This window comes from Melozone crissalis, unplaced genomic scaffold (genome assembly GCF_028551555.1).
Source record: "Melozone crissalis strain CALT ecotype California unplaced genomic scaffold, PUWL_Pcris_2 ptg000198l_1, whole genome shotgun sequence".
NCBI lineage: Eukaryota > Metazoa > Chordata > Aves > Passeriformes > Passerellidae > Melozone > Melozone crissalis.
Genome location: NW_026535962.1, coordinates 721789 through 746955, shown reverse-complemented (window position 1 = coordinate 746955; position 25167 = coordinate 721789). Strand labels below are relative to the sequence as shown.

At 60.0% G+C, this 25167-nt stretch overlaps 3 protein-coding genes across 3 annotated transcripts; all 3 read left to right on the top strand.

Moving 5' to 3' along the window:
* The first annotated feature begins 7086 nt into the window (after window positions 1-7086).
* On the top strand, window positions 7087-7605 carry G0S2 (G0/G1 switch 2). Its single transcript, XM_054293998.1, has one exon. The coding sequence runs from the start codon at window positions 7119-7121 to the stop codon at window positions 7416-7418; it is 300 nt and encodes a 99-aa protein (XP_054149973.1). The 5' UTR covers window positions 7087-7118; the 3' UTR covers window positions 7419-7605.
* Window positions 7606-12945: 5340 nt separating this feature from the next.
* Window positions 12946-18281, top strand: LOC128949166 (11-beta-hydroxysteroid dehydrogenase 1-like). The gene is given in 8 exon segments (XM_054294002.1): window positions 12946-13016; window positions 13018-13080; window positions 13180-13277; window positions 13857-13987; window positions 15017-15128; window positions 16497-16682; window positions 17217-17360; window positions 18046-18281. Coding segments are annotated over 8 exon segments (1041 nt in total).
* Window positions 18282-19663: 1382 nt separating this feature from the next.
* On the top strand, window positions 19664-23033 carry HSD11B1 (hydroxysteroid 11-beta dehydrogenase 1). Its single transcript, XM_054293909.1, has 6 exons — window positions 19664-19751; window positions 21055-21185; window positions 21469-21580; window positions 21666-21851; window positions 22291-22434; window positions 22813-23033. The coding sequence occupies exons 1-6, from the start codon at window positions 19664-19666 to the stop codon at window positions 23031-23033; spliced, it is 882 nt and encodes a 293-aa protein (XP_054149884.1).
* The last annotated feature ends 2134 nt before the right edge of the window (window positions 23034-25167 follow it).

Genomic DNA, 25167 nt, shown 5'->3' with positions numbered 1-25167 from the left:
TGTACAGGGTGCCCAGAGAGCCATAACAGGGCTAAACATCACCTGCAGCTCAGGGTCCGCAAGCTCAAACAGGATCCGAACCGAGGGAAAGGATCGTTTATAGAATATCAACTGCGAACCTGTGAAAATGGGAGAGGGAAAATCAGCTGTGGACGGGTGGGCGCTCAGGGACAGGGGATCCCAAAAGCCCTGGTGACAGAGTGGTGGCAGGTCCGGGTTCTGGTGGCTGTCAGACCTGGAACAGCTCCAGTGCTGTCCTGGGTGGCAGGGAGGAAACGTGCTACAGGTGGAGACTGGAACTGCTGCTGAAAATGCACCACAGCGAACAAACGCGAGCGCTGGAGCAGTCTGGGGTGGGTGGCACAGACAGGGGGATGCTCACGGGGCCCGAGCTCCTCTCCAGCCGGTGCTGAGCTGTGCCAGGCTGCGCCCGCAGCCCTCCGAGGGCTGGGCCAGACATTCCCTGGAAAACAAACAGCATTATGGACTGCTGCAGGAAATGGGCTCTGAGTCACGGGACATCCCCTGCCCGGGGACACTGCCCAGGAAAACCGAAAACCGCTCCTGCAGGGGCAGATCAGCACCAAAAATATCTCCTGCAGGAGAGATCAGCACCGAAAACCTCTCCTGCAGGAGAGATCAGCACTGAAAACCCCTCCTGCAGGAAAACCTCTCCCCCAGGGGCAGATCAGCACCGAAAACCTCTCCTGCAGGGGCAGATCAGCGTCCCTGCCGCTCCCCGTGCCGACAGAAACACAAAAGGAACCGAAATCAGCGGCACAGCACAGCACAAAGAACATTTAATCCCTTGAAATGCAAAACCTGCGCTAAGGAAAGGGATGCTGCTCGAGGATGGTTTTATAGTTCAAGCACACAGAAATTGAACAATACTTAATGCTGCTGTTACATTTTTCGTTGAGGGATTAACAATGTGTGAAGCACAATTCCTGAAAGCACGCGAGCAGCTGCTCTACAATGGAAAATACCAGGCACAGGGATGATTTCCCTCTGCTGAGCAGGATCTTGGCACAGGGAGGGCAGAGTCTGGACTCAGCCCCTGACAGCCCAGAGCTGGATGAAATCTCCCATCACAGCCTGAGTCCTGTCAGGTGCTGCTTCCCTTTGTGTGGGAAACACCCGCAAGGGCCACGGGACATGGAGCTGGAAGCACTGAAGCTGCTTGGGAAGAGCAAAACTCGGGAGGGTTTGTCAGGGGTGAGAAGTTGTGTCTCATGTTGTAACTTTCTGATAACCCTCTCGGTTGGAAGATTAATGATATCAGTAATAAAAGAGGTTTTTCTCCACCTAATCTCTTAACTTTAATTCAAATCAAACCATCTTCTTACTCCAGCAGAGATGATTTAAATCACTGGCTTTGCTAATTACCATGATCTCCTTTAAAAGCATTTCAGGAATTCCTGATGAAATTCCAATTCCTGTTCTGAAAACCTGGTCTGTAAGCAAATAACACTTTGAACCAAAACGCCACTGACCTACTCTGGGTTTAAATTCCAGTAACTCTGGGAGGTGGCTTCAAAGGGCAGCGGCCCTGCGAGCCCAGCCTGTGTGAGCAGCCCTGCAGCAGTGCCAGCTGTGGGCACAGCTGTGGGCACAGCTGGCACAGGGCCGTGCTGCGTGGAGGGCACAGCTGTGGCCAGCCCAGGGCTCAGGAGCTGCTCCTCGCCCAGCCCAGCCCAGGAGCTCAGCAGAGCTCCCAAATCCCTTCCACAGAGCTGTGCAGCAAAGCAAAGGCTCAGGAGTTGCCCTTAAATTAAATTGGGTTTTCCTTTTCCCCCTGCTCCTTTCCCCACCCCATGGGGTTCCCTGGGCCTGACCCACGATGGGTGGGCACGGACTGGCCCAGTGTCCCCAGTACCCCCAGTGTCCTCAATGTCCCTAGTATCCTTGTCCCCAGTACCCCCAGTGTCCCCAGTGTCCCTAGTATCCTTGTCCCCAGTATCCCCACTGTCCCCAGTGTCCCCAGTGTCCCCAGTACCCCCAGTGTCCCCAGTGTCCCCAGGCTGCACAGCCCCCAGGCAGGAGGGACACGGTGCAGAGCTGGCAGGACACAGGCTGGCACTGTGCCCCCTTCCCACCGGGACCTTGATAAAATTATCCTTGCAGGGGAACAGCGTTATTTTTGTCACGTCCCCGTTTTCCAAACAGTAAAATATTCCATTAGGAAAGCGTCCAGCTCCCCTCTGGGGGGTTTTGGCTGTTCCAGGCACTGGAATGGGGGGATCTCTGCACCCATTTGGTGCCAGCCAGCAAACCCCCCAAAAGCCTTCCCTGCAACATCCAGGGCAGAAGTTTAAACTGGCATTTAGGGACATTTAGGAACCCCTTTAAGGCACAGATGTCCCATCAATGACACGCTGTTTGCTGCTCCTGCCTGCCAGCTTTGAGCTGCCCAGGTAGAACAGAGGCTGCTCCCACCTGTGCTGCCCTCCCTGGCTGGAACGAGGGGTGGGCACAGCCCATGGAGCAGAAAATAGCCAGCAGTGCCCGACCCTTGCCCACTCATGGACACGTGGGGGATGAGGCAACAGCTCTGTGCAGTTCTGGTGCCCAAGGAGCTGCACCAGGGGCACAGGGCAGTGCTGGCACCAGGGTACAGGGACAGGGCAGTGCTGGGCACCAGGGGCACACAACAGCGCTGGGCACCAGCAGCAGGGTCCCTGCTGTGTCCCTGTGACCTGTCCAGGACAGCGATGGTCCCTCAGGCCCCACAGCAGCGCAGGTCACCACACTGACCAGGTCACCACGGCCCGGCCACGCGGCCAGAGCTGTCTGCAGCCTGTGTCCATCATGGCCTGGGGGAGGCTCCTCTGGCACAGCTGGGCTGTGGAACCACACCTGCATTATTTCATTCATTCTCAACAGGACAGGTCCTTAACACACCTTGCTGGGCTTTAGGGTTTCCATTCCTTTTTCTCTCCTTATTCCCCTGAGTGTCTCAGGGTGACACCGCCTCGTGCTGTGCCCGAGCAGATCGGACACCCTGGAAATGTCCTGGGTGGGGGGAGTGCCCTGCTGTGGGGAAGTGTCCTGCTATGGGCCTGCTCTGGCAGCAGGGGCAGCTCCCCTTCCCTCCCAGCCCCTTTCAGGGCAGCTCTGCTCCTCCCAGAGCCCCCAGCACGCACCCTGGGCATGGCCAGCGCCTGCCGAGCCCCTGCCCTGCCAGCGCAGAGAGTGCACCAGAGCTGTGCCCCTGCTCCTGCCAGCCCAGAGTGTGCCAGCCCTGGGCAGGGAAACCTGAGCTGTGCCCCTGCTCCTGCCAGCCCAGAGTGTGCCAGCCCCGGGTGTGAAACCTGAGCTGTGCCCCTGCCCCTGCCAGCCCAGAGTGTGCCAGCCCTGGGCAGTGAAACCTGAGCTGTGCCCCTGCCCCTGCCAGCCCAGAGTGTGCCAGCCCTGGGCAGGGAAACCTGAGCCCCTGGAAGGCTCCGCGGGGCTGGGAGCAGAGCCCAACTCAGCCCAGCCCGGCCCGGGCAGTGCTGCCATCCCAAGAGCATCGCCAAGGGCACCCTGGTACCAAGGTCAGCCCGTGGTACCAAGGTCATCCTCGGTACTGAGGGAATCCCTGGTGCCGAGGCCGCCCCATGATACCAAGGTCACCCCTTGGTACCAAGGTCACCCTGGGGTAGCGAGGTCACTCCGTAGCACTGAGGGCACCCCTGGTACCAAGGGCACCCTGTGGTACCAAAGTCACCCGTGGTACTGAGGTCAGCCCATGGTGCCCAGGGCACCCCTGGTACCAAATTCACCCGTGCCCAGCCAGCGGTGCCAGGAGGATGCTCAGCTCTGGCAGAGGCAGCAGCAGCCCCGGTGCAGCATCCCCTGCACTGCCAGAGCAGCATCCCTGGGGCTGCTGGAGCCTCATCCCCGCTCTGCCCCACCCCAGGCTCCCCTCCCAGCCGGTTCAGGTCAATCCCCGGCTGCTGATGCTGCTGGGGAGGTTCAGGCCCAGCTCTTCCCCCCGGATGACGTTAAACCCACGCCACAAAGCCCGGGTTAATCAAAGTTGTGATTAAACCTGACAGAATCCTCATGCAGACGCTGCTAAATAAGATTTAGAACGGCTAAAATTAGTCTAATTTGGTGTTAATCATTAATCGTTTTAGCCACGCTTAATTCAATTTAAATGTCCGCACAACGAGCTTGCATAGACTTTGTTACTGAAATCTAAGCCAAAATCGAATTAAATGTTGTTAAATTAGATCAACACAATCTGAGTGCTGCCATGAGAAGTGTTTGCCAGAGATGATTATCAGCTGATTGGTTAATGCTCAAAATTATCCTGAGCTCTGTGCTGGCCCAAAAGCTCCAGCTCTCAGTGCTTTGGGAATGCATGGACATCCCCATCAGTATTTTATGAACAGAAATTCCCCTACCAGCCCTCAGGAAAAGGTTTGCAAACATCAGGTTCAGCAGGCAACAAAAACCCTGCCTGAAAAAACCCCAAAACCAACCAAAAATGCCTTTTGTAGGTGAAAAGTCACGGTGACAGTGCCCTTTGTGTCAGGGGCCGGATCAGCTCAGCCGCTGCTGCCGGGGCTGGGCAGGGCTGGAGGGGCAGCACAGTGACCCCAAAGAGCCGCAGGATTGGGATCAGCCGTGACCTTCACCTCCCCTGTCTGGCCGCCGTCTCCTCCGGCTATCTTTTCTCCAAAAGCCTTTTTTTCCTTTTTTTTTTTTTTTTTTTTGAGTGTTGCAGAAGGGAAAAAACAGAGCCCGAAGTCAGCGATCAGCTGCAAGCTCGGCCGCCAAGTTGGCAGGGAAGATAAGGACCCTTTATTTAAAGTAGAAAACCCCAGACGCTGAGGAGGGATAGACGAGTCTTTAGCAACTTTTACAGCCAGTCTTGCAATACAGTTTCCTAAGCAGATTCAAAACTTGCAAAAAAACCCAAAAAAACCCCCAAGTTTTCAGCAGGAGCGTTTCCTTGGAGCGCTGCAGGGCCGGGGCAGCCTCGGGACGTGCGGGATGTGAGGAGCCAGGGCTGAGTCACCGCCCCACACCCGGCACAGCTCAGAGACGGGGAAACCCCGCAAATTCAAGGGCTGTGCCCCTTTTTGGGGTGGTACAGTGGTGCCCAGCCTCGTGGGCAGGGAACCGAGCAATGTGGGGGCATCAAAGCTGAGGAGGAGGAGGGGAGGAAGGCAGGAAGGACATGAACTTCACCTCCTTCCACATGCACCAACCTCTCCCTAAAACTGCTGCTACAACATCAGCTGATATTTTAATTTCTACGCACTGCCTGGCAGAGCAATTCCCATCCTCTCAGCCACATGGATCTGCCCAGAAGTCTGACCCAGAGTCCATCACCAACAGCTTCTCGTGGCTTTAGCAGCCCTCTGGGCTCAGCTGGGATGTGCAGGAACCCAGAGGATTCCTGCAGTGTCTGCTCTGCTGGAGCTGCGGCCGCAGCAGTGATGGGGGTGATGATGATGATGATGATGCAATCGTTGTTGCATCATCAGTAATGCTGGGGTTACTGGTGTAACACTGCCTGGCTGCAGCCCAGGATGGGAACAGCACCGTGCTGCAGGTGACACAGAGAGTGACACAAATGGGGACACAAAGGGGGACACAAAGGGGGTGACACAGATTGAGCACCAAGCGCAGGAAAAGTCAAGAGTGGATCTGAACTCGATGTACCTTCTCCATCTTTGGAGCTTCCCCAAGTTCCCTCACTGCCAGGAAGTCAGGGGCTGTCACACCTGCAGAATCACCTGCTCGTGGTTCCCTCTGGTGAGGCACCTGGAGAAACCTTCCACAAGCACCTCACACCCCAGCCCAGTGACACTGTCACACCTCAGTCTGGTGACATGGTCACACTTCGGCTGGGGTGACACTGTCACACCTTGGCCTGGTGACACCAGCCTGCTGTGTCCCTGGGGTGTTTTCTCACCCCCTTGCCTGCAGTGTGGCAGCCAGGCAGGGACATTTTGGTGAATTGGCACTGGCAGCAGGGCAGGGACATTTTGGTGAACTGGCCACGCACAGCCCCAAGCCCTGACCCAAACCCTGCCCTGTTTTGGGAGCTGTGGACACAGACCCTCTCCCTGCCTGCCAGGCAATCACCACAGCCACTGTGAATATATGAAATTGAATAGATGAAATATTTATTGCAGAAGCAGGTACAGCAAGTCAGGCATCAGATCTCTGGTTGGGGAATTAGACTGAGACAACCATGGGGGTTTTTTTGGAGGAAGGAAAAACATACGTTTTTTTAAGAGAAAAAGGAGAAATGGAAGGAGGGATGGGAAAACGCAAGGAGAAATGGAAGGAGGAAGAAATGGAATGGGGAAAAGAAAGAATAAAAAAAAAAATTACCAGCCGGGGGAGGAAAGGGTTTTAAAAAAATAAATAAATAAAAGGGGTTTTTTTTCCCGTCTGGCCGGATTAGGGCAGGAGCTGCCGGCGCGGGGGGGCCGGGCCGGCCCCAGCTCCGGGCCCCGCTCCCGGCCCGGCCCCCGCCCCGCCCGCCCCGGCGGCGATAAAAGGCGGCGGAGGCGGCCCCGGGCAGCGGCGGCAGCGCAGCGGCTGCGACAGCGACTGCAGCGACACCAGCGACACCGCACCGCTCCCTGCACCGCTCCCTGCACCGCTCCCTGCACCGCTCACTGAACAGCCCTGCAGCAACACCGCACCGCTCACTGCACAGCGCAGCCCGCAGAACACGCCAGGTAAGGGCTGCGAGGGGATGGATGCGACGGGATGGGGATGGGGATGGGATGCTGTGGGTCAGGACGCTGCACAAAATGCGCGGTACCAGCAGCGTGTGCCCCACACCGCAGCGTGGGCACGGTGGCTCTGCCTTGGTCAGGATGGTTCTGTCTGGGAAGGGTGGCTCTGGCTCTGTCCAGGGCAGGGTGGTTCAGGCTCGGTCCTGGGCAGGGTGGCCCTGCCTCTGTCCTGGGGCACTGCAGGGACAGGGTGGCTGCATTTTCCTGAAGCAAACCTTCAGCAAAATCCCCCATCGCCATTTAAAGAAGCCCAGCTGCGGGTCTGCGGGGAGCCCGGGGAGCTCTGCCCTCATGGCAGCTGGATTGAACTCACGTCCCTCTCCCTTCTCCCCCAGCAGCCACACCAGACCGCGCTGCTGCCGAGCTGAGATGGAAACCATGCACGAGCTGATCCCCTTCGCCAAGGAGATGCTGAGCCAGAAGCCCAACAGGAAGATGGTCAAGCTGTACATGCTGGGCAGCGTGCTGGCCTTCTTCGGGGTGGTCATCGGCCTGGTGGAGACCGTGTGCAGCCCCTTCAGCTCCCAGCCCGGCCCGGAGGACGAGGAGGACAAGAACAAGGCCGGGGCGGCCCGGGAGCAGCAGCAAAGGGAGGATTTGGTGCTGGCCAAGGACAAGGCGCAGCCGGCGCTGCAGAGGGCCCTGGTGACCCGGCAGCACGCGTCCTAGGCTGATCCGCACAGAGACTCCACCGGGGGGGTTCCAGCACGCAGGGAAGGCTCGGCCCGACGAGGCTGCACGTCTGACACCCGCCGCAAGAGAAGGGCTTTATTTGCTGCTGTGCAGCAGTGGGGAAAAATACCTTTTGTTGGTATAAACCTGTGCGCCGTGCACAGCGTGGTTTCTTATTTTTCATACGGACGCGTTTTACACCATTTTGCAAGATCAATAAATATTTTCTATGGTACCCGTGCTCTCTCGTGCTGCTGTTATTGTCAGAGCCTTCTCCTGCTGCTTTGCTGAGGTTTTGCTCACACCTCTGGCTCCTTTTGCAGGGCAGGGGGGACATGGGGGACAGTGGAGGAGATAAACCCTGAGAGGCGGCTCTGGGGCTGCTCTGTCTGTCTGTCTGTCTGTCTGTCCCTCCGCTCCCTCCCCAGGGCCCAGCTGGGCAGGAGGTGACATTTGTGTCACACGGGCGCCACATGCCCCGAGCTGGAGCTGGACTCAGGGGTTACCTGGGTTCAGTGGCACAGATCTGTCCCTGCCGTGGCCACGTGTGCTCAGAACTGGTTTGAAATAAACCAAAACCCCACTCTTGCCCTGGCAGCCCTCCAGCAGGCTCCAGCTGCTGCACAGCTAAAAATCCTAAAGCCAAAATCAAAACCCTTCCACCTTCCTGGGATCTTTCACAAAGCCTAAAACCAAAACCCTTCCACCTTTCTGGGATGTTTCACAAAGCCGCCACAGCCACCTGAGTGTGCAGGGTAATGCTGGATTCCAGAGCCACAGATGGAAAAACACAGAGATGGCACCGCCTGGAGGGTGTGGAAACTGTTCCAGGCTCCTGGCTCCACTCAGAGCACTGCCAGGACCATTAGAGGACTTTCACCTATTTAAAAAATGTTCTGGGGCCTAGCAAGAATCTGTTGCATTTGGGACTGTGTCATGTCAGTCAAATAAAGCCTGCAGCCAGCCAGAGCTGAGTGATCCTGACCACATCACAGAGGGGAGGGCAGCAAACAGGCCCGGCCAGTCCTGACCAGGGCAGGAAATCTCCTTATCAGCTCAAAGACACCCTGAGGACAGGAGGAGCAGCAGGATACACAGCTCATGGAAACTGGAGATGCACCAGCAGCGTGCCACTCTCAGCTCACAGCAAAACACTGAGCCAAACACTGGATCATGGAAAATGGAAAAGCCCTGCCAGCCCTCAGTGCCCAAGGCACAGCTCCTACATAAGAGCAGCACCTGAAAATACCAGAGTACGGCTGAAGTTCACTATTTCATTTTCACAATACACAGCCCACAATTCATTTTGTTGACGATTATTTCTGTTACCAAAGCAAACCCAGCAGCACAGAGCGGAGAAAGAATCCTACCCAGTATCTGCCCAAAAATCTGCTCAAGCTTTTAAAGTACTTTTTCCTCATTAAAATTATAGTGTTTTTTTAAAAATAGTGTTTGAGAATTACCTCATTTAGTCGGTAACTAAATGGATTCAGTCTGTAACTAAATGAATTTAGTCTGTAACTAAATGAATTTAGTCTGTAACTAAATGCCCTTGGGCAAGGCTGAACTTGCCCTTCTCTGGCAAGGCTGAACCATCCCCCCTCACTGATACCAATGGAAGTTTCATGGGAAAACTGGAGAATTCAGGCCTGAAGGGGTGCACCAGCTCCACTGCCCTGCCCATCCCAGCTTTTAGAGAGGTTTCACATTCCCAGCAGGGAAGGCTGGGCTGGAATTCCTGGGCACACCTGGTGTGAGGACAGCGCAGGGAGATGGGGGCTGTGGCCGTGGCTGCGGGGATGGAGGCGCTCCCAGAGCTGCTGTGTCCTGCCAGATCACAGGTCCTGTCAGATCACAGTCCCAGCCCATCCCAGGGCTGTGTCCTGCCAGCTCACAGGATCAATCTCACCCAGGTGACAACCCCAGCCCATCCTAGACAGCCCAGAGCTGTGTCCATCACCTCACATGGATCAATCTCACCCAGGGGACAGTCCCAGCCCATCCCAGAGCTGTGTCCATCACCTCACATGGATCAATCTCACCCAGGGGACAGTCCCAGCCCATCCCAGAGCTGTGTCCATCACCTCACATGGATCAATCTCACCCATGGGGACAGTCCCAGCCCAGCCAGGTGCCCCCCCAGGTTTGCTGCCCTGCTGCTGCTCCTCCTCTGCCCAGGGCTGCAGCCCCGAGGTGATGAGCTTACAGCAAAGAGGGTTGGGAGCAGTCAAAATAGCCGCTCCTAAGGCAGCTAAGGGGATTAGACAGCTAAAGCACAGCCCTGCCCCTGCTCCTGCCCTGGGCTGGGCACTGCACCCAGCTCACCCTGCAGGGCCAGCCTGGGGCCAGCCTGGGCTCTGTCACGGCCCCGCGCACTGCAGGGACCCGGGACCCTCTGCACAGGGGGAATTAGAGCAGTATTGATCCCTGGTTTCACCCGACAGCACCCCACAGCATCCCAGACCATCCCATAGCACCCCACAGCACCCCACAGCATCCCAGACCATCCCACAGCATCCCAGACCATCCCATAGCACCCCACAGCACCCCACAGCACCCCACAGCACCCCACAGCATCCCAGACCATCCCAGACCATCCCAGACCATCCCATAGCACCCCACAGCATCCCAGACCATCCCATAGCACCCCACAGCATCCCACAGCATCCCAGACCATCCCACAGCATCCCAGACCATCCCATAGCACCCCACAGCACCCCACAGCATCCCAGACCATCCCACAGCATCCCAGACCACCCCATATCACCCCATATCACCCCACAGCATCCCACAGCACCCCACAGCCTGGAACACACGGGGCCATGGCCACAGCCCCTGCAAGGTGCCAATTACAAAATTGATTCATTGTAAACACTGGGATAGAGAAGAGAGAAACCAGATGGGACCAGTGAGCAGCTGGGGAGAGCATTTAAGGCTGAGTTACCCCCAGACCCTGCAGGACAAACTCCTGGGCACAGCCACACATTGCCCCAGGGCTGAGTTACATTGCTGGGTTCCCATGAGGATGATTTCTGTTGTTCCGAGACCTGTCTGAATGTGGTTTATTCCAACCTGTGAACGTGACACTTCCCTGGTGCATTAAATTCTCAGGAAAAATGCAGCTGGCACAGAATCTGGTGAGCCTTTGTGTGCAGCCACCTCTCACAGATCTGATTTCAGCCTGGAGCTGCCATCCAGCCCCTCATCCCAGGAGCTGAAGCCTCTCCAATGCAGGGCTGGATGTGTTCAGAGCCCTCAGTGCTATTTGAGTGCGGGCATGGACCCTGCAGGGCTGCCAGGCTAAATTTAGGGGTGCAGATAAGGATGCCAGCCCCAGGCACCAGCCCCAAGGGCACTGGGAACGTGGACAGGGGCCAGGGCTCCCAGCAGCCGCTGCCCAACCATGGAACGCCAGGGCAGCAATTCCCAATTTGGTCACACAGGGAAAAAACACAAATTCAGGGCTTGGAAACGACTTGAACATCGCAGTGTTTGCTGTAAACCAGCAGTGGGCAGAACTGGGATGTCAAACCAAACCAAAGCCATTCTCCAGTCCTCTCATCTCCCTTGGGACTGGGAGTGCTCTTCCAGTGGTGCAGGCTGGCAGCCATGGGGGCTGCAGGATGTGCGGGGAGAAAAGGAGCTGAGGGCAGCCCCTGATATTGTGATGGTCCTGTCTGCAAAGAAAGGAATTAGAGCTGCGTTCATGGCAAAGGGCACTGGGACAGCCGGGGAGGAAAAATAATATTTTAATGTCTATGAGATAAAGGAAAGCAAGAGAGAAAAAAAAATAAAAAGGAAAATCCTCTGCATTTGATAATGGTTTGAAAAATGCCAAATATCACTCAAAAAAGGAAAAGGAAAAAAAAAAAAAAGAAGCGGAATCCAAATTCCTGCCAAGTGTTTTCAGCCTTGGAGCTGCCTGCACAAACCTGCCTGAGCTGGGCCCTGGAACGAGCTCCCTGCAGGGCTCCCCGAGCTCCCTCTCCATTGTCTGGCAGGACAAATTCCTGCCCGGAGCAGGCAGCAGGGCAGGAGCGTCCCCCGGGAGCACAGCCCCAGCTCTGGGCACAGCTCTGGGCTCTGGGAACAGCCCTGGGCTCTGGGCACAGCTCTGGGCACCGCTCTGGGCACCGCTCTGGGCACAGCTCTGGGTTCTGGGCACAGCCCTGGGCACCGCTCTGGGCACAGCCCTGGGCACAGCTTTGGGCACAGCTTTGGGCACAGCTCTGGGCCCTGGGAACAGCCCTGGGCACAGCTCTGGGCACAGCCCTGAGCTCTGGGCACAGCTCTGGGTTCTGGGCACAGCCCTAGGCACAGCTCTGGGCACAGCCCTGGGCACAGCCCTGGGCACAGCCCTGGGCCCTGGGCACAGCCCTGGGCTCTGGACACAGCTCTGGGCACAGCTTTGGGCCCCGGGAACAGCCCTGGGCTCTGGGCACAGCTTTGGGCACCACTCTGGGCACCGCTCTGGGCACAGCTCTGGGCTCTGGGAACAGCCCTGGGCTCTGGGCACAGCTTTGGGCACAGCTCTGGGCACAGCCCTGGGCTCTGGGCACAGCTCTGGGCACAGCCCTGGGCACAGCTCTGGGCACAGCTTTGGGCACAGCTCTGGGCCCTGGGAACAGCTCTGGGCACAGCTCTGGGCACAGCTCTGGGCACCGCTCTGGGCACAGCTCTGGGCACAGCTTTGGGCACCACTCTGGGCACAGCTCTGGGCCCTGGGAACAGCTCTGGGCTCTGGGCACAGCCCTGGGCACAGCTCTGGGCACAGCTCTGGGCACAGCCCTGGGCACAGCTCTGGGCTCTGGGCACAGCTCTGGGCACAGCTCTGGGCACAGCCCTGGGCTCTGGGCACAGCTCTGGGCACAGCTTTGGGCACCGCTCTGGGCACAGCTCTGGGCCCTGGGAACAGCCCTGGGCACAGCTCTGGGCACAGCCCTGGGCACAGCTTTGGGCACAGCCCTGGGCACAGCTCTGGGCACAGCCCTGGGCACAACTTTGGGCACAGCTCTGGGCACAGCCCTGGGCACAGCTCTGGGCACAGCCCTGGGCACAGCTTTGGGCACAGCCCTGGGCACAGCTCTGGGCACAGCCCTGGGCTCTGGGCACCGCTCTGGGCACAGCTCTGGGCTCTGGGCACAGCTCTGGGCACAGCCCTGGGCTCTGGGCACCACTCTGGGCACAGCTCTGGGCTCTGCCCCTCCAAGGCTGGCAGCAGCCAGGATCACAAACCCCTTCCCCTCCATCAGCCTTTCCCGGGGCTGTTTGGGTGCAGGAGCTGCCCTGGGGCACAGAGCAGCCCTGGGGCACAGAGCTGCCCTGCCCGGGGTGCCCAGCACCATCTGGGGCTGTCCCCGTGCCCCATCCGTGCCCAGGGCCTGCAGGAACGAGGGACCACGCTGAACCACCTGCACCGGGCTCCCTCTGATGCTCTCCAAGTGAAACTTGATGCTGCTCGGCAAAGACACACCTCTTCCAGGGTGTTGTGCAAAATTCTGCATTTTAATGTAGGACAGGAAATATGAAAAGAGCCGGGCAGGACCCAAACAGCCCCGCTGGCCAGGCCGAGCTGCAGGGAGCACAGCAAGGCTTGGCTCGGCTTCTCCATCCCCACAGCCGTGGTTTTCCAGGCCTTTGGAAGCCGCAGCTCCTCGGCTGATGGGTTTTTAAAGGGTCACAGCGCTGCTTCCCTCAGGAGCAGCTCTGCACAGGGGTTTTTGCTCCTTCCTTCTCTCTCCTGCTGCGTTTCCTGGCTCCACGGTGGGATGGGTCGGTTGCAAAAGATTCTCATTCCCTTCCTGGGACTGGTTTTGGCCTTCTGGTTCTATTCCGCGAGGGACGCCTTCAAACCGGGTGAGTGTCCAAAGGGACTCTGGCTTTAAGGAAAGAACGACAAAAAGCCACATTTGGGTGTTTTGCATGGAAACCGGTCAGAGCTCGGAGCAAGGCCGAGCCTTTGTGGGGCGGTGGATACTGAAAGGGGCTTTAACAAAGATTTAAACCAAACTGAGCAAGGACTGTGCAGAAAAACCTCCTGAGGGAGCAGGTGAGGCAGGGGGAGAGGGCAATGGGGGCTCCATTTTCCTGGGTGCAGGAAAAGAGTTTATAAACGGGGTTTGTAAGTGCTGAAGTTTGGAGCACACACTCAGAGGGTTGCTGTTGTTACAGAATAGTTGGGGCTTTGATAAATTTTGTCCTGGTTTGTGGAAAAAGCTGCTGGAAGAGTCCAGAGCTGTCCCTGTGTCCCTGCATTCCTCGGGGGGCTGCAGCAGCTCCACAGCCCTTTCCATGGGATGGGAGTGCTGGATGCTCTGCACTCATTTACCTTCCTTTACCTGCTGATCTGGAGGGCACCCAGGGGTTTGTTATTTCTCAGTTTTGAGGTTTCTCTAATAGCACAAGGCTGACTGCAGGGCTGTGCCTGTGTCACAGAGATGCTCCGGGGCAAGCGGGTGATCGTGACGGGAGCCAGCACGGGCATCGGGGAGCAGATGGCGTATCACCTGGCACGGATGGGCGCCCACGTCCTGCTCACGGCACGCACAGAGCCCAGGCTGCAGAGTGTAAATGGGCACGGCTGGGGACCACGGCAGGGCTCACCCAGACATGGGGATGGGAACTCCCAGCACGGCCACGGGAACAGCCATGGCTCGGGTCACACATGGGCACGGGGACAGCACGGGTCACACATGGGCATGGGGACAGGCACGGGTCACACATGGGCACGGGGACAGCACGGGTCACACATGGGCATGGGGACAGGCACGGGTCACACATGGGCACGGGGACAGCACGGGTCACACATGGGCATGGGGACAGGCACAGGTCCCACCTGGGCACAGGTCACACATGGACAATGGTGATAGTCACAGGTCATGGTGACAGACCCCTGTGCTCTGGGAGCTCCTGCACACCTGGCAGTCCCTCCTGCACACACACACACCTGGCAGTCCCTCCTGCACACCTGGCAGTCCCTCCTGCACACACAGCAGTGCCCTCCTGCACACACACACACCTGGCAGTCCCTCCTGCACACAGATCTCCCCACGCTCCACACTGCAGTGTCTGTGCTGCACACACATCCCCACACACCCTCATTCCACAGCAGGCTCCTGCCCCTGCCCCTGCTGCTGCTCCTGCATTTCCAGCCCAGCCTGCACGCAGGAGCAGCCAGACTGCCTCGGGGAACGCGCTCACCCAAGGAATCATTTTCCAGGCTCCCTTTGAAGATCACAAAGCTCCAAACACGCTCCCAAAAGCCCAAACCACTGGTTTTAGGTGGGGACACATCACAGGGAGCTCCGACACCCACACCTGAAAGCCAGTGGGCTTCGGGGCAGGGAGGGGGCTCTCTGGGGCAGGGATGGGGCTCCCAGAGCAGGGATGGGTGTCCAGGCAGGGATGGGTTCCAAGAGCAGGGATGAGATTCCCAGAGCAGGGAGGAGACTCTGGGGCAGGGATGGGGTTCCCAGAGCAGGGATGGGGCTCCAGAGCAGGAAGGGGGTTCCAGAGCAGGGAAGAGGATCTCTGGGGCAGGGATGAGGTCCCCAGATGAGCCAGGCAGGTGCTGAGCCCCGCTCCTGGCCTGGCAGGTGGTGCGGCGCTGCCTGGAGCTGGGCGCAGCCTCGGCGCGCTTCGTCAGCGGCTCCATGGAGGACACGGCCTTCGCCCAGCGCGTGGTGAGGGAGGCACAGACAGCGCTGGGTACGTGTGAGCCCGCTCTGCACACTGCCAGCACCCCGGCCCTGCTGTGTGCCACGGGCAAATGGGGAGAGACGGGAAAAACCTCCCCTAACTGTGCCCCTTGCAGCCCCGCTGCTCTGCCTGCACTGCTGCCTCTCACACTGACCCCGCTCCTCTGCTCTGCTGCCTCTCACACTGACCCTGCTCCTCTGCCTGCACTGCTGCCTCTCACACTGACCCTGCACCTCTGCCTGCACTGCTGCCTCTCACACTGACCCTGCTCCTCTGCCTGCACTGCTGCCTCTCACACTGACCCCGCTCCTCTGCACTGCTGCCTCTCACACTGACCCCGCTCCTCTGCCTGCACTGCTGCCTCTCACACTGACCCCGCTCCTCTGCACTGCTGCCTCTCACACTGACCCTGCTCCTCTGCCTGCACTGCTGCCTCTCACACTGACCCTGCTCCTCTGCCTGCACTGCTGCCTCTCACACTGACCCCGCTCCTCTGCACTGCTGCCTCTCACACTGACCCCGCTCCTCTGCCTGCACTGCTGCCTCTCACACTGACCCCGCTCCTCTGCACTGCTGCCTCTCACACTGACCCTGCTCCTCTGCACTGCTGCCTCTCACACTGACCCTGCTCCTCTGCTCTGCTGCCTCTCACACTGACCCTGCTCCTCTGCCTGCACTGCTGCCTCTCACACTGACCCTGCTCCTCTGCCTGCACTGCTGCCTCTCACACTGACCCTGCACCTCTGCCTGCACTGCTGCCTCTCACACTGACCCTGCTCCTCTGCTCTGCTGCCTCTCACACTGACCCTGCTCCTCTGCTCTGCTGCCTCTCACACTGACCCTGCTCCTCTGCACTGCTGCCTCTCACACTGACCCTGCTCCTCTGCCTGCACTGCTGCCTCTCACACTGACCCTGCTCCTCTGCCTGCACTGCTGCCTCTCACACTGAACTGCGCTCTGATTGCAGCCCTGTGGCCTCCTGGCACCCTGCTGCAGTGCCACAGCCCTGGATTTCATCAGCCCAGTGCTGGGGTCTGGGGGATCCACAGCTCTGGCCATTGCAGCCAAGGGTCACGGCTCAGAAATGCTCCAGCTCTGTAGGGAGCTCCCCTCTCCTCTCCCTCCTGTCCCACTGACAGCTCAGGGTGATCTCCCTTGGGCCGTGGCATTTGTGTTTCGAGCTAACGAAATATATCACAACAAAATATTTCCTGGCAGCCACCATCCAGGCTGTATCCCTGCTCCGGAGATAACAGGCCACAGCTCTGACCCAAAAACCTGATTTCCTTGGATTGCACTTATTCTGCTCCCAGAAAATGTTGTTTTGCTGCTTGCAGCCCTCTCCCCCAGCACTAATGCCCGTTTTTCTGCTGGCAGGAGGCCTTGACATGCTGATCCTGAACCACGTTGGTGCATCCTACTTTGGCTTTTTCGATGGGGACGTTGAGCACGTCCGGAAGCTGCTGGAAATCAACTTCCTCAGCTACGTGGCCATGGCCACGTCAGCCCTGCCCATGCTGAAGGAGAGCGAGGGCAGCATCGTGGTGGTTTCATCCATGGCAGGTGAGCGGGCAGTGCCACCAGGCTGGGGACATGGGACTGCCCAAAGGCACCTGGGCTGAGTGCCAGAGCAGCACGCAGGGACACCAGGCACCCTCCAGGAGCCAGAACTGCTTAACACTAAAACCCCACCAAAACCAGCCCCAACACCTAACCCAGATGGGTTTGGGGTTCTCTTGATGGAATTTGTTTTCTGCTCAACCCAATCTCCCCGTTTTGGTTTTTGGCCAATTAAACCCCACAGTGCTGTGTTGGTCAGGGCTCTGGTGAGCAGCTCAGACCAGGGATAAGTTCCAGCTTTGCTCCATCTCTCCCCTCTGAGGGTTTTGTGGTTCCTGTGGGCTGCCCATGCCCTGAGCAGAGATGTGAGCCACAGCTTTGGCCTTAAGAGCTGGAAGGCAGCAGGAATATTTGTCAGGCTGCTGTTCAGGTGCCAGGATGGCACTTCCCCGGTGAAATCCTCACTGAGGGAGGGCAGAAGAGCAGCTCAGGCAGAGCAGCCTCGTGTGCTAACACAGAACTTCCCTCTGTGCCCAGGTAAAGTCGGGTTCCCCTTTACCGTCCCCTACTCTGCGACTAAGTTTGCCCTGGATGGATTTTTCAGCTCTCTGAGGCAGGAGTTCACCATTCAGAACATAAATGTCTCCATCACGCTCTGCATCCTCGGCTTCATCGATACAGGTGAGAGCAGAGCTGTGCCAGCCCTGCCCAGGGCTGGGCATCCCCACCCCGGCTCCTTCTCCTGCCCCCTCAGCCTGTCCCCCCTGCTGCAGGGGGATCCCACCCGTCTGCCCCCAAAAACAGCCTCAAAAGCCTTGTACTTCCCTGTGCCACGTAAATCTGGGCACTGCTTACAGGCTGGCACGGCCCAACACCCCTTCGGGTGCCTTCATCCCCGGGGTTTCCACTCTCCCCCATCCCCGGGAGTCCCCGTTCTCCCCCCCATCTCTGGGGATCCCCACTGTCCCCCATCCCTGAGGATCCCCACTGTCCCCCATCCCTGGGGATCCCCACTCTCACCCGTCCCTGAGGATCCCCACTGTCCCCCATCCCTGGGGATCCCCACTCTCACCCGTCCCTGGGGATCCCCACTGTCCCCCATCCCCGGGGGTCCCCGTTCTCCCCCCCATCTCTGGGGATCCCCACTGTCCCCCATCCCTGAGGATCCCCACTGTCCCCCATCCCTGGGGATCCCCACTGTCCCCTATCCCTGGGGATCCCCACTGTCCCCCATCCCTGGGGATCCCCACTCTCACCCGTCCCTGAGGATCCCCACTGTCCCCCATCCCCGGGGGTCCCCGTTCTCCCCCCCATCCCTGGGGTCCCCACTGTCCCCCATGCCCGGCGCTGACGCGGGGGCGCGCAGACCGCGCGGTGCGCGCTGCCGCGGAGGTGCTGCAGGAGCGGCCGGCGCCGCGGGACGAGTGCGCGCTGGAGATCCTCAAGGGCGCGGCGCTGCGCCGGAGGGAGCTCTACTACCGCTACAGCTCCACGCGGCTGCCGCTGCTGCTGCGGGACTGCGCCGCGGAGCTGCTCGATTACCTGGTGCGGAGCCGCTACCGCCTGCCCGCCGCGCCCGCCGCCCCCCGCCCGCCGCACTGAGCCCCGGCCCGGGACCCCCGCAGGGTCCCCGGCCACCGGCAGGGTCCCGGGCACGGGAGGGTCTCGACTCCGGGACGGTCCCGGTCACCGTGATGGTCCCCTGTCACCGGCAGGGTCCCGGTCACCGGGGGGGTCCCCGGTCACCGGCAGGGTCCCGGTCACGGGAGGGTCCCAGGTCACCGGCAGAGTCCCGGTCACGGGAGGGTCCCCGGTCACCGGGAGCGTCCCGTACCCCGGCAGGGTCCCGGCCCTGGGAGGGTCCCGGCCCCCGGGAGGGTCCCCGGTCACCGCCCGGTCCTGGCCAGCCCCGTTCCTCCGTTCCCGGCCGCCGCCGCCCCCGCCCGGTTCGCGATGCGCTGGCGGCACCCGCAGGGACGGAGCGGGACCCGCATTGGCGGCTCCTCCGTGCCCTGCTGGCCCCGCCCGGCCGCGGAACGCTAATTATTGAGCTAATTATTAAATAAAGTGTATTAACCGGACAGCTCTGCGTGTGCTGGCGGGGATTTATGGCCTTTCCCAGCTGCTCATGGGCACTGCCAGGGATCCAAGCGCAGCCACAGCTGCTCTGGGCACCTGTGCCAGGGCCTGCCACCCTCACAGGGAACAATTCATTCCTAATTTCTCCTTACCACACAAACCAGCACACACAGAGTGGGTTCTGCCCTTTAAACTTTCAGAAAATCACCCTCAAAGCCATTTGCCACCTGCCCAGCAGGCACTGAGCAGAATCACAACCCTGGGGAAGCTGAAGATCTTCCCTGTTCATCCGCTTGGCTCCTTTACTTCCTTTTGCAGCCCATGGGTTCCTCCACAGGGATATATTTTAGGGGTAAGAGCCCCCCAACAAACTGCCAGTGTTGCCCCCATGGTGATATCCCAGAGGATGACCCAGGATCATCAGCAGTGGATGGGAAATGGAGCCTGTGGCAGCCCTGCTCTGCCCAGGTCTGGCTGTGGATGTGTACAGGAGTGATGCTCCGTGAATCCTCAGGCAGCCAGCGAGGAAGGGAAGGGTCCTCCTGGTTTACAGGGGGAGAGAGGGATGTCCATGGTGCCAGGGATGTCTGCTCCGAGGGGACGCTGCTGTCCCAGCCCCTGGGCAGCCACCAGACCACTGCTCAGTGCCTTCCCTTCACCTCTGTCCAAAAGCACACCTGGCACTCCTGGCAGGCCCAGGGTGCAAAGGGACAGCCTAAAGTCCAACGCCACACGCTTCATTAGGTTAATGTTTGCCAAATCACCGGCAGGGCAAAGAGAAGGTCCATCAGCAAACCTGTGTGAGATAAGAGCCAGCTCAAAACTGCCCAGCCCCACTCGCGAGCTCCAGCCACCTTCACCTCCCCGTGGGGCTCGTCTGGTTCCTGCCTTTCCTCTGCCGAGGGATGGGCTTGCTGCTCAAGGTTCTCATCCCTTTGCTGGGAGCAGCACTGGCCTTTTATTTTTACTCAGCACCTGAGAACTTCAATGAAGGTGAGTCCCGGGAGAAGCAGGGACCAGCAGGGACCAGCAGGGACAAGCAGGCTCCACAAGCACCACCAGAGGGACCTGGACGGGGCTGGCACAGCCAGGGAGGGCTGAGGGAAGGTCAGGCTGCCCCAGGCAAGGGGTCAGAGCTGGGGAGAACTCACAGAGCTACAGCACCGGCTCTGCTGGAACAGTGCCTGACCCCTGTAAGTGACTTATTCGGGAAACAAGCACTTTTCCCTTTAAACATTCAATCCTTTATTGGCCAGCTCTCCCTGCTCCCTGGGCAGGGGTGCAGAGCTCAGGCCTCCCCACCCCGCTGGGATTGGGGTCAGACTGCAGTGGGGTCTGACCGGGCTGGCAGGGGCACAGGGCGGAGCTGCAGGGACAGGGGGGAGCAGAGGGGCAGCCAGGGCTGTGCCAGGGCTGTGCCAGGGCTGTGCCAGAGCTGTGCCAGGGCTGTGCCGGGGCTGTGCCAGGACTGTGCCAGGACTGTGCTGGGACTGTGCCAGGACTGTGCCAGGACTGTGCTGGGACTGTGCCAGGGCTGTGCCAGGGCTGTGCCGGGACTGTGCTGGGACTGTGCCAGGGCTGTGCCAGGGCTGTGCCGGGGCTGTGCCGGGGCTGTGCCAGGACTGTGCCAGAGCTGTGCCAGGGCTGTGCCGGGGCTGTGCCAGGGCTGTGCCAGAGCTGTGCCAGAGCTGTGCCAGGGCTGTGCCAGGACTGTGCCGGGACTGTGCTGGGGCTGTGCCGGGACTGTGCCGGGGCTGTGCCAGGACTGTGCCGGGACTGTGCCAGGGCTGTGCCGGGACTCTGCTGGGGCTGTGCCGGGGCTGTGCCAGGGCTGTGCCAGGGCTGTGCCAGGGCTGTGCCGGGACTGTGCTGGGACTGTGCCAGGGCTGTGCCAGGGCTGTGCCGGGGCTGTGCCGGGGCTGTGCCAGGACTGTGCCAGAGCTGTGCCAGGGCTGTGCCGGGGCTGTGCCAGGGCTGTGCCAGAGCTGTGCCAGAGCTGTGCCAGGGCTGTGCCAGGACTGTGCCGGGACTGTGCTGGGGCTGTGCCGGGACTGTGCCAGGGCTGTGCCAGGACTGTGCCGGGACTGTGCCGGGGCTGTGCCAGAGCTGTGCCAGGGCTGTGCCGGGGCTGTGCCAGGGCTGTGCCGGGACTGTGCCGGGGCTGTGCCAGGACTGTGCCGGGACTGTGCCAGGGCTGTGCCGGGACTCTGCTGGGGCTGTGCCGGGGCTGTGCCAGGGCTGTGCCAGGGCTGTGCCGGGGCTGTGCCAGGGCTGAGCTCTGCACCCTCCTCGGCAGAGATGCTCCGGGGCAAGCGGGTGATCGTGACGGGAGCCAGCAGCGGCATCGGGGAGCAGATGGCGTATCACCTGGCACGGATGGAGGCACACCTGCTGCTCACGGCACGCACAGAGGCCAAGCTGCAGAAAGTAAATGGCGAGGGGGGCATGCTGGGCTGGATGTGATATTCACCCCAGCCCGGGCACAGGGGCACACCTGGTACCCTGCAGACCCACCCCAGGGCACACCTGGTACCTGCACATCCACCCCAGGGCACAGCTGGTACCCTGCAGACCCACCCCAGGGCACAGCTGGTACCCTGCAGACTCATCCCAGGGCTCCCCCAGCCCCAGCCCTGCCTGGCCCAGCACAGGAGCAGCCCGGACTGGGGTTCCATGCAGGTGAGTCCCTCCGAGCCCCTTCTCTCCCCAGGTTGTGGAGCGGTGCCTGGAGCTCGGCGCTGCCTCCGCCCGCTACATCAGCGGCTCCATGGCCAGCCCCAGCCTGCCCGAGGAGGTGCTCAGGGAGGCTGAGAACACCTGGGGTAGGTGCTCCCTGCCCAGCCCCGTGCAGCCCAGCCCCCGGAGGCGCTGGCCCCGTGGCTGGTGGCACAGCTGCTCTGCCCACAGGGGGCCTGGACATGCTCATCCTCAACCACATCGGCCAGAGCGGCTTCACCTTCTTCAGCGGGGATGTGGAGCACGTCCGCAGCCTCATGGAGACCAACTTTGTGAGCTACGTGGCGCTGGCCACGGCTGCCCTGCCCCTGCTGAGGGAGAGCGAGGGCAGCATCGTGGTGGTCTCATCCATAGCAGGTGAGCTCCTGCCCACGGCCCTTCCTCTCCTGCCACGGTCCCTGCTGAGACTGCTCCAAAAGGCACAGGAGGGACCACAGGCAGGGCAGGCACTCATGGGCAGCACGTTATTAACTCTGCACAACTCAAATCTCCCGGGAAATTTATCTCCTGTCCTGTCAGGCTCTTGGCACCCTCTGATCACCTTCCCACGCTGCAGTGCAGGTGATTTCACACTGAACACACATTGGCAATACCTGGGCATCTCTGCAGGGAAACAAAAGCTGCTCTGGAAGGCCCTTTGTGCCACAATTTGAACATTTCTGAGTGTGCTTTATCTCGCAGTTTATCCCAACACCCTACATCCCAGCACTGGAGATACTGGCAGGGCAAGAGGAAGGGAAGCTGTGCAGCCTGGTTCCTGCCCAGCACCTGATCCCTAGCCCTGTGTCTGCTCCAGGTAAAATTGCTGGCCCTTTTACTGCCCCCTATTCCGCAACCAAGTTCGCCCTAGACGGATTTTTCAGCTCCTTGAGGCAGGAGCTCATCATAGACAAGGTCAACGTTTCCATCACGCTCTGCATCCTGGGCTACATCAACACAGGTGAGCTCAGCCCTGCCAGGAACCCGTTCCAGCCCATTCCAGCTGACCCCAGCCCCTGTCCCTGGTGCCAGCCTGCTCTGCCACTGCTGCTGGAGCCGCCCCTGCCTCTGCAGCTGTGGGAACAGGACCCCAGCCCTCCCAAAAGTGAGCCCTGAGGCCTTGGACTCTGCCAGGCTCAGTGAACTCAGGGGTGGAAAGCAAAGGGAGGGGAAGGACATTTATAATTGTCATTGTCACTGTTCTGAGCCTCGTTAAGCAGTCTGATCCCAGAGTCTGTGTGTTTGGCTCTGTGGGTTTGGCTCTGTGGGTTTGGGGTGCCCCGGACCCCCCAAAGCCGATGGCGCTGTGTCCCCCCGAGCCGTCCCTGTCCCGTTGCAGAGAGCGCTGTCCAGGCCGTGTCCCACGTCATCCCCGACACCCCGGCCCCCAAGGAGGAGTGTGCCCTGGAGATCATCCGGGCCGGGGCCCTGCGCCGCCGGGAGCTGCGCTACCCCGGGCCGGCCGTGGGCACCGCGCTGCTCCTGCACGGCCTGGCCCCCGAGCTGCTGGAGGGGCTGCTCCGCCGCAGCTACCGCCTGGAGAACGTGCGGAGAACGTAGTGCCGGGCCTCGGGGACACCTGGGACACCTGGGGATGGGCTGGGACTCCTGGGCTGTGCTGGGACCCCTCGGCTGTGCTGGGACACCTGGGGATGGGCTGGGACACCGGGGACACCTGGTCTGTCCTGGTGCACTTGGGCTGTGCTGGGACACCTGGGGATGGGCTGGGACACCGGGGACACCTGGGACACCTGGGATGTGCTGGGACAGCTGGGGATGGGCTGGCACACCTGGTCTGTCCTGGCGCATTTGGGCTGTGCTGGGACACCTGGGCTGTACTGGCACACCTGGGGCCAAGCAGGATGGGTCTACCTGTGAGCCCAGCTGCTCAGGACAGGTCTGGCTAGGTGCCCAGCTGCTCGGTGCCCTCTCCACACCCTGGGGCATCCCTGCGCTGACGCCCTGGCAGCCTGGGGCAGGGCACTCCAGGAGTCTGTGAGGCAGCACAAAAATGTCCTTTTTAGCAATAAGCTCTTGTAAAGGGCTTTTTGCAGCCAGGAAGCGCTTCAGAGAAGGGCTGCAGCAGTATCTGCCCTGCCCAGCAGCGGGTTCCTGCTCACCCTGCAGACACTGTTCCCCTGGAGAGCCACCGAGGCAGCTCAGCTGAGCCCTGGCCCAGCACCAGGCTTTGGGCCAGGCAGCACAGAGCCCCCAAAGCCACGAGAGAGTCTCTGAATCTGGAGATTTCTGTCACACACCCCTTCCATGCCGGTCTTTGTAGAAATAAATCCAACGTTGCTTTGAGATCTCTGCTGTTCCGGGTGTTCCTTCTCCACGTGCACAGCCCTTATCAGGGCAGGGCGCCCTTATCAGCGCCCAGCTGGCTGAACCGACCTCCTCCCGATTTGCATTAACGCAGCTTTCACTTCTCTAAAGACCTTAATGAATTTCTGCCATTCCTGACCTCTCCTCAGCTGCCCAAACACGGGTTTTATTCCCCTTTCCAACCTGCAAGAAGCCTTGCAATAATAGCATTACTGTGCTTCCCCAAAGCCGCTCAGGGGAACTCCGTCCCCGAGTGCCACGGGCAGCTCCAGCTCCCCCTGAGCGTCACACGGCAGCACGGGGAGATGCCCGGGAGAGAACCGAGCTGCTGGTTCTGCTCGGGGCCGGGCTGGACCCTCGGCGCTCCTGAGATAAGCCCGACCCCGCTGGGCCAGGCCGCGGGCACAGACAGGAACCGGGGCCCGGCCGCAGCTGCAGCGTTTCCTGTTGCACAGAGCGAGCAGGAGAGCGCAGCATGAGCTGCCGGGCATGAGGAGGGCAGCTGGGGCGTGCTCCTGCCCTGAGACACCCGGCTGGGCACGGCACCCGAGGGGCAGGACAGGAGCCTGGCACAGGTAAGTGTGCGGCGCCCACCGCGCCAGCTCTGGGGCTGGCAGAGGCCAAGGGCAGCACCAGGCACCTTTTCCCTCCTTTTCCACCCCAATTTCAGCCTACACAACCGGCACTGGGGAGTTGTAACGTGAACCGGCAAGAAGCAGAGGGTTTTTCCTGGTTTCCCTTGGAGCAAGAGGTGTAAGGCTTGGAAAGCAAAGATAGAGGACAGGTCTAATTACAGAGGGTAATTTGGGGTAGCAGAAGGAGGAAATGGAGCATTGGCTTGTCAAGAAAGCCTGCAGGGTTTGCTCAGCCCCGGGTGAGTAATGGGTTGGGTTTCTCTAAGCTTTATCCTGCTTTTCAGTGCATTTTTGGTGAGCTGAGGCTTTTACAGCCCTGGGACGGGCTGGGCAAGGCAGAGGCAGCACAGGTGGGAGAGGAGTGAGCTTTTCCTGGTGGGAAGAGATGGATGAGTGGAGGCTGAGCAGAACACACAAAAACAGAGCAAAATAAGTTGAAAAATGCTCAGCTTTTGGAGCAGTGTCCTGGCTGGGGCTTGTGGGCACCTTCCCCACCCCAAAAATGCTGCTCACATTGAAAGGAGACCCCTACAGTAAAAGAAAGCACCAGGAATGAGCTCTGAGCACCCCACAGCTACCATCAGGACAGTGTAAAGAATTTCAGAGCAGATTTTATACAAACTAAACAGCATGGGACTACCCTGGATGTAACTGGCGCTCCAGAAGCACTGCCCCACACCCACAAACCCCAGCACTGGCTGAATTTCACTGATCCCCCGTGTTCTGGGCTCTTT